Raw genomic sequence first — 15,215 nt, 5'->3', positions numbered from 1 at the left:
ACAATGGTATCTGAAGAAAGCCCTTCTTGTCCTGAAAAAAACAACATATAATTTGTGTGGGTTCACTAAATGAGTGAAGAGAAAATTACATCTAAACACGAACACCGCAAAAGTATTAAAACAGCCTCGGTCCCAATGGTACAATAGGTAAAACACAGCCTGGTCCTTAAGGGGTTAAAACAGCCTCGGTCCCACAGGGTACAAAAAGAAAAAAGGAGCCCGGTCCTTAAGAAGTTAAGAACTACTGGTAAATATGCATGGCAACTGGTACTATACTGCGGGGCTTTAATTCGGGGCTCTGGTGCATAGAGCTCAAGCGCCATCTAATGGGAATGTGCTGTTGTAGCGGTTGCTGTGCTACCGGAAGTCTTTGCTTCTTCTCAAACTCAAACACACGCTTTGTTAACGCGGACAAAGTAAGCGGCGTTGACTACGTACATCGGGAGCGCGCACGTAAAGGAAGAAGCCGGAAGACAGTCCTGCGGGTGCGCGCTGTGTGCTGTTTTGACACTCCAGACATCTTCGAGCCGGGGACGCGTAGGGTGAAGGGTCGCGAGAACGCGCAGTGTTTGACTGCGCAGAGCCGGAGTGGCGGCTGAAGGATGGAGGAAGATATCCTGACCACCTTAAAGATCCTGATCATAGGGGAAAGCGGGGTGGGCAAGTCCAGGTGAGGAGGTGACAGTACGCGGTCAGCTGGCGGGGCTCGTCAGGGCGCGTTCTGGTTGGTTTGGGCCTAGTAACAGTGCTCCACTGTAACGTATGCTGTTTTGCATACTGTTGTCAGGACCAGGTGTGGGCCGTCACGGTCTTACAGCTCGTTCGAGTCACATTAATAACCCGTCCATCCCGGTGCCTTCCCCTCTGTGCTCTCCAGCTGCTGTTGGATTCTCACTCCTAAAATCCTCAACTCAGGTGGGGCTGCCTGGTGCTTTGCTTATGTGAATCCCTCCAGCCGTGAGACGCATTTGCCCAACCCTATTCTATTATGTTAACGCTGATATGTTTCTATTTCTGTCAGAACCCTGACAGCATTCTTTGTCACTCAGACACTTAGTAGTTAATATTATAGTGTTCATAGTGACTTAGGGGAGTAGGTGGAAGCGCCGTGTTTTCATTTTTTTCTGTTTCTTTACAGCCTCATCTATGCTGATGTGGCAGTACTGTGTATGTGTGTGTGTGTGTGTATATAATTATATATAATCTGTGAGCAATGATACTTTGATAAAGTCACAGTTTGTCAGAAGTCACATGTTAGGAACTGTGGCCCCTGTGTATGTACACAGCATACCCGCTGGAATGGTGAGTCGCTGTAAAGGTAGCAGCCATATGAAAAGGTCCTGTATTCATCTGAGTAATTTTACACACACCCCAGTGTTTTCCGTGGCTGTAGAATCACAGGGTGGCATGACTGACTGTGGCGGACTCTTGTAATACGGTTTTACATTCCTTTGTTAATTTCTCTGTAGCGCTCACTTACGTAATGCTATGATTTCTTCCTATCAGACAGACATATTCATAGAAGTGCTAAGAGAAGACGAGATCTAGCAATTCCTAAGACCATTACTAACTCCAGATTGTTGCATTTAATACCAGATTTTAAGCGCAAGCACGCACACACACACATAACGTTCTGTTACTGCGCCGCATCGACACACAACATAGCTCCAGCGGCAGTGGGTTAAATCATATGGAAGAATTAATGAGAGCGGTATAGTAATGACACTTTAAGATCACAAAATACAGAAAACAGAACTTTCGCAAAAGGGAGGCGTCTTTGGGAACCCCCTCTCCTTCGATTGGAGGATCAGGGAGAGGGTGTGCCAGATGTTCACTGGCAGACCAGAATAATGAAGACTGATTGGCTGAGAAAGAGAAGCGTATCCGCACCTCTCTTTGTCCGCAAATCTATCTCAGAGCAATGGGAGCAGCCTCTCCCCCATTCCACCAATCGAGGGAGAGGGTTACCAGTAGGCTCCGCCCTTTTGTGGAAGTTCACCAGGAGGCCATGTCCAGGTGTTTATAGTCGGCGAAGAATTTAGGGAGACATTCAGAGAGAGTGTGTGTGAAAGAGCATGAGAGTGTGATTGAGGATGAGTGAAAAAAGCAACACAACTCAAATGTTTTATGCTTAGTTTTCATTCTTTTACATTTAAAGGTTAGTATTCCTGGAGCAGAGTGAAACAAGGAATGAAATCATGAACTTGCTGTTTAGGCAACTTTTTGCAGTAAATATGAAATACATTTTCCTATCAACCAAAGGACAGTATGAAAAGGATATAAAAATATGACAAGTCCCCAGTAAGACTGGTCTCACCTTTGATATGAATGTAGGACTGGAGTGAGTGCTCCTTACGCTTTATTGCCTTAACAGGATACTAGAAGCAAGTCACTTCTTTTATTTTTATGTATTAGCTTATTTGTTACCTCTTAATCACCTTAATTATGTCCTAGTATCAAGATACATCTGCTGCTTAGGGGTTATTGGAATGAAGTTCTAAATGTCAGCTGAAAGAATGGACGGATCTCAAAGTTTGTTCTAAATATAGAACGGCTCAGTGTTGGAGGTGATGTTGCAATGGTCTTATTACATTGTGTTGTTGGAGATTGTATCTGAAGCTTACTCATGACTTCAGCTTTTAAACTAACACAAGTTAAAGGCGTGCTCTCTCCATGTTTTTTACTTATTTATTTTTACTAGTAACACATTTTCAAACTAGGTCTGTTATTTAAGCCTAATCTACCAGGCAGACACCTTGACTCCTTATCGTACTGCCTGTGGTAAATAGTGGAATGGCTTGGTTTTAATCACCTCGATGGGCACTTTGACTAATAAGAGTGCACGGAGGAGGGACTTTACTATCCCTGACAATGGCAGACTCCAAGTTGGAGGAGGTGTATTGGAGCCAAATCAGCAAAAAACAAAACAAAAACAAAAAAACAAGCTTTTGTTAATACTAACCTGTAAAATACTGTAAAAATAAACTGAGCCAGTATTTTTATCCAGTTAGAAAAACAGCCCACACCCACTCTTTAGTAAATTATAGCGCTACTAAATCTTATTTGTATAATTACTATGTGTTATTACTATTTAAATTGTGAAGCCTGCATTTGTGATAGGATATGTTAGCATTTTCTTTTGAATAGATGATTCAAGTGTCTGCTTCACAAATCCTAGGAGCCTGGTAACAATGACTCTATATATTGTCATTGTCCCTCCTTATTTTCCTGCTCCTTGCACAAAACACTATCCTGCAGCCCCTAACCATTTGCACAACACAGTCCAGTAGCCCCTTCTCAGCTTGCAATTTTTTTCACACTTTATAGACTGAGACTGTAACAAGACATTATATATACTAGTTTGAATGTCTTGTATGGCATCAACCTGCGGCTTGACCTGTCCAAACAACACTTATGTCTAGATGAATTTCTTTTATGTTTCTCCTTGATTCTAGAATAGGACATTTTACCAAGGACCTTTAACAAGCATAGTTAAAAATATGGCTTGGAAATGTCAATACTGTAAGTTTACCTTTCAGGAGAAGCTCGGGTCCTAGTGTGCTTTTCGTTGCGTTATGTTTGTTAGCGTATTGTCGTTTTTTTGAATAGCGTATGATTTTAGGCTTCAGTGACATCTTGAAAATATATATATTTTTTCTTCTTTCTAAAAATACCAAGCTGGCTTTCGTTCTTAGTTGGAGAGTAGTAATTGTAAGATATTTTTTATATAAATATCCTTACTTGTCTGTTCCTTTTATTAAATAACTGTTAAGTTTATGTTAAACTCAGTTATACGGTTAAACGGCCTGATGAGCTGTTTGGCCCCTCTCTGTTCTGTGTTCTGACATTCGAGTTTATTCAGAAGGTTACCTTACTACAGGGAGGCCATAGTTTGGTTCTATCCAGAATCCAGGTGCTAGGGCAGAAGGCACTGGGAGCAGAAGACCTTTGCTGGATTATTCTAAAAATATGTTCACTCACCTTTTTTTTTCCTAACCCCTTCTGTAAATATTTTTCAGCCTTCTGCTAAGGTTCACAGATGATACGTTTGACCCAGAACTTGCAGCTACAATTGGTGAGTTCTTGTGATCCTTTTATTGCAAATGCATTTTTGATATTATGTATTACAATTTTAGCTCATGTCGGAGGCCGGTTTGTATAAAAAGCTATCTTGTTAGTATGGAGATTGTGTTCTATTTTAGATCATGTGGGTGACCTCACACATAGTAATCCCAATGGTGCCAAAACGCTTGTCAAAGCACAGGAGGAGGAGAGGAGATGGCTTTTAATTTGATTGTTGCGTATGGATGCAGTATAACAATACCAGACCTGCTTGTTAAAGGGTGACTCATGCCCCAGATGATGCCCATTTTTAATACCTATTTGCAGTACATTAGTCATATGTTTCTTCCTTTTTGCTTAACTCTTAAGCAAATAAGTCTTCCGCAGTTATTTTCCGGTGTGCTGTGTAGTTGCTGTCGTGCTACAGTACCTGTTTTTAAGTTGCTCCCTCGCCCCCTCCTATACATTTGCGCAGTTCCTCTCAAGTTATTATCAAACTATCGTGCGCAGGATGATACGGAGTCCAAGAAACATGTCCCAACTTCTCACCTGCGTGGCACACGGTCTTCTCTGGCACATTTGCGTGACATTCCCTGCTTTGCCTTTAGTTAGGTGTCAGAGCAGAAAAATGCTTGAATATCGTAAAAGTGGAAAGTTACTCAAACAAAACGAGCGATAGAAGGCTTTCCATGCTGGAATAAGTTATGGTTTTGTCTCTGTTGTGACAGTTTCTCTGTAAAAGGTTTAATTGCCTCCAGAATTCTGTAAGGCTTATTACAGAAAGATCACATGCTGATTTCCGAGAAAAAAAATCTTTTAGTAACAAGTACTAAAATGCTATTTTTTGTCACAGCTGATGCATTATGCAATATGACACATCAGATAATAAATAACCTTTGGAGGGTAGAAGGATAATCGCAATATAATAGACTCCATTTGTCAGTCACCAAAGTCAACATGTACTGAACCACATGTGTTCTGAAGACACGGGATACACGTTGTGAGTCGGAACATCATGTACTTTTTAATGTAACCTAATCTCTTAAGAACTCCAATTCCTGGAGATCATAGTCACGGAAAACATATAAACCGTTAATGTATCTAACCTTATGACACTGAGAGCATCCCACCCATCATAATAATAAAAATGGTGGCTATAATAATGAAGAAACATTTGTGGGGCAGGAGTTTTATAGATTTTAATCCCTTTTTTTTTTTTTTTTTTTTTCCTCTGTAGGTGTTGACTTCAAGGTGAAAACCATCTCTGTTGATGGCAATAAAGCAAAACTTGCTATATGGGTAAGTATAAAAAAAAAAAAAGTATATCCAAATGCCATATCCTAATTTAATAGTAGAATATAATCTGGGGTGTCTGTATTGTGCTACCCAGCATCCAATTTGTAACTGGCTGCTTGTGACATAAACCTGGATTCAGGCTACAAGGTTACCCAACAAGTAGCTTTCCATGTTTTATGAAAATACAACTCCCATGATACTCAGCCAGACAAACCATTTTCTTTAAGTTACTACCATGTATCACAGGAGTTGTTTGGAGCTGTAATTAGTAGCTAAGCCTACTTCTCACCTTAGGCTCTGTTCACTAAACGGTGAGTCGTGGTGCAAAATTTGCCTCTTTGTATGTGAAGTGGAGAAGGTTCTTGTTCACGGTAATAATTGCCATTAGTGTGCTTGTGGTTTTACTGTAATTGCCCTTCAGCCAAATGTTTGTAGTTGCTATTTAACAGCAGCTGAAGTCCTACATGCTGCCCATCTCAGTGTTCGGTAAATATTTGTCCATCCTTGTGATAGTGAAGACATAATTTGGGCGTGTAACCTTAACCAAATGTTACCCTTTTTTACATATAAAATGGAATGCTTAAACAAATGCCACTTACAAATTTTTTTTATTTTTTTTTTTGAAGGGTTGCTTGCAGAGTAGAGTGAAAAACGATCAGTCATATAATTATATCGCTTTGCATGATTACCTTGCTATTTTTGCTAATGTTCAAAGAAAACAGGACAAGTGTCATCACTGTATCAATATATATTAATTACAAGATGTCCATAATAAATTAGGCATTTAGTCAATAAGATTAAATCGTAGCACTAATGATGTACAAGTAATATCTCATCATTTTGAATTTTACATTTTGTGATTAATATGTGTGCAGAGCATCATTTCTGTTTATTTTAGGGACAGCTTTTATTAATTTGTTACCTTTTTTTGTTACATTTAATACCTGCCATGTATTTTTCCTTTTTTTTGGTAAAAATAAAACAATTAAAAAAAGCAAAGTGTATATATTGTTAATAAATCACTTCCAGTGAGTACTTAGTGAATAATTCATAACTTTATCAGCTGGGTTTCCCAGGTTCAACTTACTGACTTCACTATTAAAGTGGCAAGAAAACAATTGAGCAAACCTCATTTTAAAAAGGTTTGCAGAATAACTTCCTCAAGAGTATAGCTTAAAAAAAAAGTGTGTATGTATGTGTGTGTATATATATATATATATATATATATATATATATATATATATACATACATACACACACACACACACACACACACACACATATGCCTTTTCAAATAAATGCACAGTTTTCTTGTTTCTTTAAGAATGGACAACCCAACTTTGCTGCAGACTGTCCCTTTAGTGTAGTGCGTGACAACTCAGACAAATTGTATGCAAGTAGGCACTTCTCTTCCGCACCAAAGTGTGTACTGCTTACCGGCTACAAGAGAGCACCCCCCAGTAAAGAGCACCTTTTCCGTGCCAAGGATCTGAGCCATAGATACCTTGGCTGCATGAGAACAACTGAAGACAGAAGGACCAGGTTTTATACACTTTTTAGAGACCGCTCAATGCCTGAAAAACAAAAAGGGACTTGTGTAAACCGGTCTCCAAAGGGAAAAAAAAGAATATTCAGTAGAACCTCATACTGATCTGTTTGTTGGTTCGGTGTAGCGCTGTGGGAATTTGGGTGTTTTTATTATAATTATTATTCTAGTGTGCGTTATTCCTCTGCTCCTTTGCTGACAACAGCCCTTGATTAGAGCATGAGAACCACAGGCCTACATTGAACTTGACAGCAAATAAGACCCATTTGGCCGTCTGATGTAAAGACTCCGACCTTAATCAGTCGTTGGTTTCATTTTAGGCATATGGCATATATAGATCCTGAATCTATCCCATGCATGCTTAAATTCCCTTACTGTGTTAACGTCTATCACTTCTCCTGGGAATCTGTTCCAATTATCTGCCACCATCTCAGTAAAGTTCCTTGGCCAGGTAGGTGCCTGTAGAATAGTCCTTGCAGGTTACACTTTGACATTTCACCTGTAGGTATATGGTCTTGCTCCAAGAGAAGCTGATGCGCTACTTTAGGTTGGACAGAGAGTTCTTAGGTTTGTTTTGATTGTCGGATTAGTTCTTGAATATATCCCAACCCTGTTGTACGTCTAGCTTTAATTGTGACATCTGTGACTTCCTCTTGCTTAATACACTGTTTGACCCAAATACCATTGGTTGGATTGCCTAATTTTATTTTTTTTGCCTGTAACTTGGTTAATAGTGCTTGCATAATGTTTCGGATGTTTTTTTTGTTTTGTTTTTTTTTTAAGTTTCATAGCAAAGCTGAGAAGTTTGTGTCGTCCAGTAGGTGGCGCTCAAGTACTTTGCGAAGCTCCATTTTCTACTTATTAATTAAGAATTTGGTTATAACACTTTTTGAGGAACTCTAACTGTATTTTTCAATTGCTGTATAGGACACTGCTGGACAGGAGCGTTTCCGAACTCTAACTCCCAGCTATTACAGAGGTGCACAAGGCGTTATATTGGGTAAGAGAATTATTTGTTTTTCAAAGTTTTTTTCCCCATGAATGTCACATGTAAAAAAAAAACAAAAAAAAAAAATTAACAACTTTTGCATTAAATGCTATTTTGTTTTTTTAATAGTTAATTTGTGAATTAACTATTCTTTTCTACTTTTTATCAGAAATATTTACTAATAATATTTAATTGTTTGATCAATAAATATAATCAACATAACTAATTGACCAAAAGAATGAATGCTAGACAAAACAATATTTAGGAGGCAAATCAGGTTCAAAGTTATCTCAAACATACGTTCTAAACTCGAATGCATGGATAAACCCAAAGTGGGTTTTTTTTTTGTTTTTTTTTTATATACTTTTAGCAATATATTGGCAGTAAATTATATACTTAAGCTGTTCTGGGTGATGTGGCTCTTACCAGTTTAACATCCAATTCTCCAGTTTAGTGACTATAAAGTGCATAGTACCTAGCTTATGGGTATAGGACAATGATCACAATGAAATCAATATAGGTTGCTGTGATATCAAAACAGTTTTCTGTAACCGTTGGCTTTTTTTTTTTTTTTTTTTCAGTTTACGATGTGACACGACGAGATACTTTTGTAAAATTAGACAACTGGTTAAATGAGCTGGAGACCTATTGCACAAGGAATGACATTGTGAAGATGCTGGTTGGAAACAAGATAGACAAGGTGAGAGGCATCTTAACCCCTTCAATCCCAGGGGTTTTTGGTACCTCAAACCCCAGAGCAATTTTGCCATTTTTGGGGTATGTCAGTTTAGCGATGATTCTCTTTTCCTGTGAATAGTGTGCCCATATAAACTATATATTGTTTTTTCAAGGAGAGATAGAGCTTTTGTTTGATACCATAGTTCAGGGCTCGACAAATCCCAGACGCCAGACGCCAGGTCGCCATGGCGACAGAGAATTTTGTCCTGGCGCCTAGGTGTTTGTCAGCCTCTTACATCTACAAAAAATTGCCCAGGAGTCTGGGCAGACAGCACAGCCACTCCGAGCCCGCCCCCAAGCCTGAGATCACTCCCATGGAGTGATCCTGTAGGCTGAAAACATGGTTGCAGTTCAGGGAAGGGGGTTGTCTGTTGATTGGGTTGACCTGACACAACACCCCCCTGCTGCTTGATCACTCCATGAGAGCGACAATGCAGCGTTAACCCCTTTAATGCCGCGATCGCGGCATTTAGGGGTTAATTCCCGTTTTGCAAGGGGCTCTGCTGCAGGCAGACCAGCAACAGCAAAAACGAGCCCCCACAAGCCCTTTGATGACTCCTGTAGGCATGGAAGCCTACAGCAGTCATCAGAGACTCCCCCTGCAATGGCTGGTCTATAGACCAGCAATTTCATCCCAGCTGCCACAGGCAGCTTCAGGGACAGGGGAGAGGGTTCTTCGGTCTCCACATGAGTGTGGAGACCAGCCCCAACCCTCCCCTGCTGCCCAATCGCTCCATGAGAGCCACTTCAATGCCACAATTGTGTATGATACATTCGTGGCATTGCAGGGGTTAACATTTGTCCCCAAAAGCTTGTGGGGACTAAATATCAGTCAATGCTGTGCTCCAATGGAACATCAGCATTGAAAGAGTTAAAAAATAAATAAATTAATAATAATAATAAAAAAAGCAGCACTGACCTGGAAGTCCAGGGTGCTTCCAGGTCAAATGCTGTGAGTTTAGTAAGTGGGCTGATGATGATCAGATCACTCCTAACCAACTGTTTGTTTAAAAAAAAAAAAAATCCTGGCTCCTAACTTTTTTAGCTGGCGCCTAGATTCACAACAAATTTGTTAAGCCCTGCCATAGTTGGATGATTAGCTGAAAATTTAGAATGATAAATTTAGTAAAAACTAGCGAAGATTAGAAAAATAAACTAATTTTTTTACATTTTCCCTCTGAATCCTCACAAAATTAGGTAAAGTGATGGAAAATCCCCTCCAAGTTTATCAATTCAGGTGTCCTGATTTCAGAAATACCTAATTTATATAGATTTTCCAGACTTTCCCAGCACCAGGGAGCATACTATAAGGTGTACAATTTTGTATAATTTTTATGCCTATGGCTTAACGGGTTTGGGGGTTGTGAACGGGGGCAGGAGGGTTATACTGGCTAGATGTTATGCTAGGGCAATGGGAAGTAAGGTTTTTTAATAATTTTTTTTATTATCTTTTTTTATATATCTTTTTTTATTTTAATTTTTTTACATTTTTTTTTTATATATTATTTTTACACAGAAATGGTTAGAGGTCCTCCTAGGGACCTCCTGAACATGCCCGTGATGTCACAATGACATCACAGCTCACATAATTTTTTTTTGTATTTAGATTATTTTAATGATTTATTTAATATTATTTTTTAAATATGCTTTTCTCTTTCAGGACGGGAGGGGGAGTGAGAGACATGGTTTCTCACTCACCTCCCCGCGATCCCCCTGCACCGATCACACTGTGATCTCTATGCAGGTCCTCACAGACAGTGGCGGATCTACCGGGGTCGCAGGGGTCGCGACTGCGACCGGGCCCCGGCGGCAGGGGGGCCCAAGCCAAGGGGCCGCCCGAAATCTTTTTTAAGTTTTTTTTTTTTTTTTTTTTTTAAATAAGGCAGGGGCGTCCAACATGGGGCCTCGAGGTGCGGCCCGCGTAAGATCGGCAGCCAGGGCAACCGATCTTACACGAGCCGCACCTCAAGCCCTGCTACTTACTTGTGGGAGGGTCTTCTGGACAGCACAGAGGAAGCGGAGTTCACGTGACATCCTACTTCCTCTGTGCTTTAGCAGAGAAGGCAGAGGGAGGCCGCGCCCCCTGCTGAAGTCTGTGAGCGGCATCGAAGGGAGATGCAGTGCAGGTAAGGGGGTGGGGAGGGTGTTTGAATGAGTGTGTGTGATTGAGGGAATGAATCTGTGAATTAATGATTATATGAATAAATGAGTGTGTGTGTGTGTGTGATGTGTGTGATAGCATGGATGTGTAAGTGCTGGAACCTAGGCATGATGGGACTGTGATTGCTGTCAGCAATCACACTCCTATCATGCCAAGTCAGCCAGTACATGCTGAAACCTGGCCAGCTGCCCCCTTGTGTAGTGATGCTGCCAGCAGTATGGGGTCTGCACTTACAGCCACCCTGTACCAGCATGTACTGGCTGACTTGGCATGATAGGAGTGTGATTGCTAACAGCAATCACAGTCCCATAACGCCTAGGTTCCAGCATTTACTGGATGGATGTGTAAGTGCTGGAACCTAGGCATGATGGGACTGTGATTGCTGTTAGCAATCACACTCCTATCATGCCAAGTCAGCCAGTACATGCTGAAACCTGGCTAGCTGCCCCCCTTGTGTATTGATGCTGCCAGCAGTATGGGGTCTGCACATCACTTACAGCCATCCTGTACCAGCGTGTATTGGCTGACTTGGCATGATAGGAGTGCGATTGCTAACAGCAATCACAGCGAGCACAGTCCCATCATGCCTAGGTACCAGCATTTACTTGTTGCCTGGGTATGATAGGAGTGTGATTGCTGTTAGCAATCACACTCCTATCATGCCAAGTCATATTGCTAATTTTGTCCAATTGTGTGTTACCTACTTTTATTAAACATGTGAGGTTTTTATTAGTATTTTTAAAGGTGGGGGTCATTTTCGGTTTTGGCTAAGTGAACCCTGAATGTTTTGGTCCAGAATTTTCATTTTAGTTCATCCCTAGAATAAATCTAGGGAATCCTGAATTTGTAGTCGCAAAACTTTCAAGGCCCAGAAATCAGTGAGAGGAAGAGTAAAGGTTTTGTGTCATTTTACTTTATTTTAATCTGCATATTTTATTAAAGGACATATTTTTTGTCACAGTGAAAAATGAGTGCGGCCCGCGCACGCATACAATTCTGATGAAGTGGCCCACTGCAGAAAAAACTTGGACACCCCTGGATTATGCCCTTTGTACATGCGCCCCTTTTTCTTTGATTTTTTTACAGATACGATTCAATATGTAAATTGAATTTGTTGAATTAGTTGAAAAAAAAATTGTTGGGTAAAAATCATGTTTTTTGGGGGGGGGTGGGGGGGCCCTTAACAGATTCTCGCACCCGGGCCCTGAGGCGTCTAGTTACGCCCCTGCTCACAGACCTGCATAGATATCGCAGCGTCTCTGTGCCTCTGCGTCAGCTAAGATTTTGTTTGACAATTTAATAAAATTAGTACTGGAATTAATGATTGTAGTTCACATCCACGATGAATTATCTTTACAGTGCATAATGAGACTTAGAATGTTCAATGACACTAAAAACAACAACAAAAAAACTCACGCGACCCGTCATATATGTACTGTTTCAGGGAAATTGTAAGGAAATATGTAAATATTTGCGCTATTTTTTTTTGTATGTGAATATGATGGCGCCTAGTAACTACATAAGTAAGGTATCACCTTGACTCTGCGTGATTACTAAAAATATCGGCATGCTTCCTTGAGACCATTGGGACATGCTGAACTGTCACAGTAGGGCACCTACACCTCAGACACTGCTGATGGAAAATAAACAGCTGCCCGAGTCTGCGGGCACACTGTGCGTCCATCAACTTTGGGTGATGGTCTAGTCCTTCTGAACTGAACACCTAATTTCAATCAACGTTGGCAAAACACATATGGGTGAATATACTTCCTCGCCTCTGTCCGCTAAAAATATATATATATGAGGATCCAGTTAAATATTTTTATATTTTATTTTTTTTTAAGGAAAATCGAGAAGTCGACCGAAATGAAGGCCTGAAGTTTGCCAGAAAACATTCTATGCTATTCATAGGTAAACTGAAATGTTTCACTTATGTGTAGTGAGATTTCACTCCCATTTCCCTTTGAAATATTGTTTCCAATAAGTTAAAATGTGTTTCTCCCGGGGGTTCCAATCTACACACAGCCGAAGCTTTGTATTTTATTTTTTTTATTCAAAACATATTTTCTTTCCTGTTACAAACTTTTGAAGCCACGATGTGACCCGGTAAGGCTTTAACTTTCTCCTGCCACATATGAAGAAGGAAACAATATGGTATTCATTGTTCTTGACGTTTAATGCTTATCTAGTAAATGCTATTAGCAGTTTTTTCAGAGACCTTTATCTGTGTAAAAAATAGTTTTGACACATTGTAGCTTCACCTGCTCCAGATCTATAATCATTTCCTCCCAAATCTGTGTCTTGCCCTTAAGTTGTTCTGGCTGAAGCTGAGGTTTGTTTTTTTTTTGTGTTGGATGCATTTTCTATGGGCTTCATCTTTTATTCTTTCCAGTCTTGTAATGTTTTCAGTATAGACAATAAGTTTCTTAACTGTGCTGGCAGCAACTTTTAATTTAGTGGTTCCACCATCCGGAACGAACCATAGACCATCTATAGCAAAATGGTGCTTAGTTGTCTGGGGCATTGTATGGTGTACCCTATGTGTGGAAAGGAAAGAGGCGCTTATATTTGATCCACTATCCACAAGTTTAATCCACAATGTGCGAACACATTGCCGGGTAATCTCTACTGAGTTTGAATGCTGCTTTTCTTCTCATATATAACTTTAATATACACTTAACATGGGGTATTAAGGTGGACGATAAAGATATGAAATTCATGAATGATTGGCTGATTCCATAGCTGTTTTGGTTTACGCGAAACCTAGAAAATGCAGTTTTCCTACCTGCATCAGGCTCTTCATAACAATAGGGACCACACATTTCTGTGATCCACACATTTGTATCGTTTCTGTGTCGGCTACACCAAGAATTGATACAAATCTAACCAAGCTTTCTGGTATGTGTTAATGGGATGTGTTTCATGTGTATATATGCAGTGTTTTTAGCTTTTGAGTCCCGCAATTCTATATTTTTGCAATTATGATGCAGACCATCACTGGAATTATTTGGTTGCTACCGGCTAATTTATTTACGGGGTGGTTTCTTATTGCAGAGGCGAGTGCAAAGACACGAGACGGCGTCCAGTGTGCCTTTGAGGAACTCGTTGAAAAGATTATACAGACTCCCGGACTGTGGGAAAGCGAATCGCACAACAGAGGCGTTAAACTGTCCAACGAAGAAGTTGGCCGAGGAGCTTGTGGTGGATACTGCTCAATGCTATAAAATAGATGTACTTTTTCCTTATTTAATCATATAATGATAGAGGTTTTCTGTATATAAAAATCATTTACTGCTAATCTAGGGACCTTTCAACTTACATGTATTTGTTTGTATCATGAGAACAGATACTTGTAGAATACAGTTAACATCTTTCCAAGCAGAACAAGTCATTAGCATGAAACTGACTATATACTACGATGCCATCTGTCAATGTTATACTTTTTAATATATTTAATCATAACACTGGTCTGTGTGCAAAATATCACTTTCATACCATTTAAAATACAGTGTCTTATCTGGTTTAAGGTCTTGTCTGTTGCCCTGTAGCACCGCACAGATTACTGGAGACCCGTCTCTGGTAGCAGAAGAAAGCATGCCTATTCAGTATACCTACATTATGGTCTGATAGATTAGCGCATGTTTTGTTTCTCCTTTATAGAAGTCATTTCTCCTGAAAGCACATTCTTCCTGCCTGTTTAGCCGATTGTGTGTGTGTCTGGGTACATAATATGTAATCATGTATGGCTACATATGGCCATTTTTCTTATCATATCTTGTGTGTGACACAGAGAAGCTACAGAAGATGCCTCCTGGGCTTTGTTGACATGGGTGATAATGCCTAAGAAAACTTACCATATTCTATTAGGTCCATACTGATTTATGAAATATGACAGAAAAGGTTTTCATGTCCATTTTTCTCACCACCAAAGTATGTTGTGTTGTGTGACTAAAGTCCCGTCTTGCTCTCAAATATACAATTTATATATGGTAAATGTAGGATACACAAGTGAGCCCCAATACAATGACCCACATAATACTCACTTGATTGGCATGTAAGGGTTATGGAACAGATTGAAGTACGTGCCCAATTCTGACTTATGAAATTCTAAACTTTAATTCGGTGGATACATAAAGATCTTATTTCTAATATTTCCAGCTTTTTAGCTCTTTGCTTTCTGGTTTTTAGTGTGCAGTTTATTGTGCTGCCTGGCGCTTGTTACATTGCCAGTAAATCTTAAATAGGTTAACGATTATCTTGTTCTGAAATCCGCTATACAGTCCAATTTTTTTTTTTTGTATCTGGTTGGTAGAACTCCCATTTCAAAGGCTTTAGATATCCACGTGTTCATTTTTATAAATTAAAACTGAAAACAGTTTCTAGCGGCGCTTTTCTTGCCAAATAGAAATAGCCAACACTTGACT

General features: G+C 39.9%; 1 protein-coding gene across 2 annotated transcripts; it reads left to right on the top strand.

The window, feature by feature from the left end:
- Positions 1–602: 602 nt before the first annotated feature.
- LOC149287197 (ras-related protein Rab-18-like) lies at positions 603–14,015 on the top strand. Of its 2 annotated transcripts, XM_089493167.1 has the most exons (7): positions 603–670; positions 4,020–4,075; positions 5,300–5,361; positions 7,832–7,904; positions 8,474–8,592; positions 12,636–12,702; positions 13,846–14,015. In XM_089493167.1, exons 1-7 carry the CDS (start codon positions 603–605, stop codon positions 14,013–14,015), a joined length of 615 nt encoding a protein of 204 aa, XP_089349293.1. The 2 variants fall into 2 exon arrangements, with proteins under 2 accessions (XP_089349293.1, XP_089349294.1); XM_089493168.1 differs by lacking the exons at positions 7,832–7,904; positions 8,474–8,592.
- The last annotated feature ends 1,200 nt before the right edge of the window (positions 14,016–15,215 follow it).

The sequence above is a fragment of the Sceloporus occidentalis genome, unplaced genomic scaffold, assembly GCF_023333645.1.
Source record: "Sceloporus occidentalis isolate IW3139 unplaced genomic scaffold, rSceOcc1.0.p SCAF_63, whole genome shotgun sequence".
NCBI classification, from domain to species: Eukaryota; Metazoa; Chordata; class Lepidosauria; order Squamata; family Phrynosomatidae; genus Sceloporus; species Sceloporus occidentalis.
This window is presented reverse-complemented; position numbering and strand designations above follow the sequence as displayed.

Bases quoted from the DNA above. Each gene is read 5' to 3' on its own strand.
- LOC149287197 (XM_089493167.1), top strand. From the start codon at position 603: ATGGAGGAAGATATCCTGACCACCTTAAAGATCCTGATCATAGGGGAA. The intron at 8,593-12,635 runs GTGAGAGGCATC...TTTTTTTTTAAG, and splicing joins TTGGAAACAAGATAGACAAG to GAAAATCGAGAAGTCGACCG. The intron at 12,703-13,845 runs GTAAACTGAAAT...TTCTTATTGCAG, and splicing joins ACATTCTATGCTATTCATAG to AGGCGAGTGCAAAGACACGA.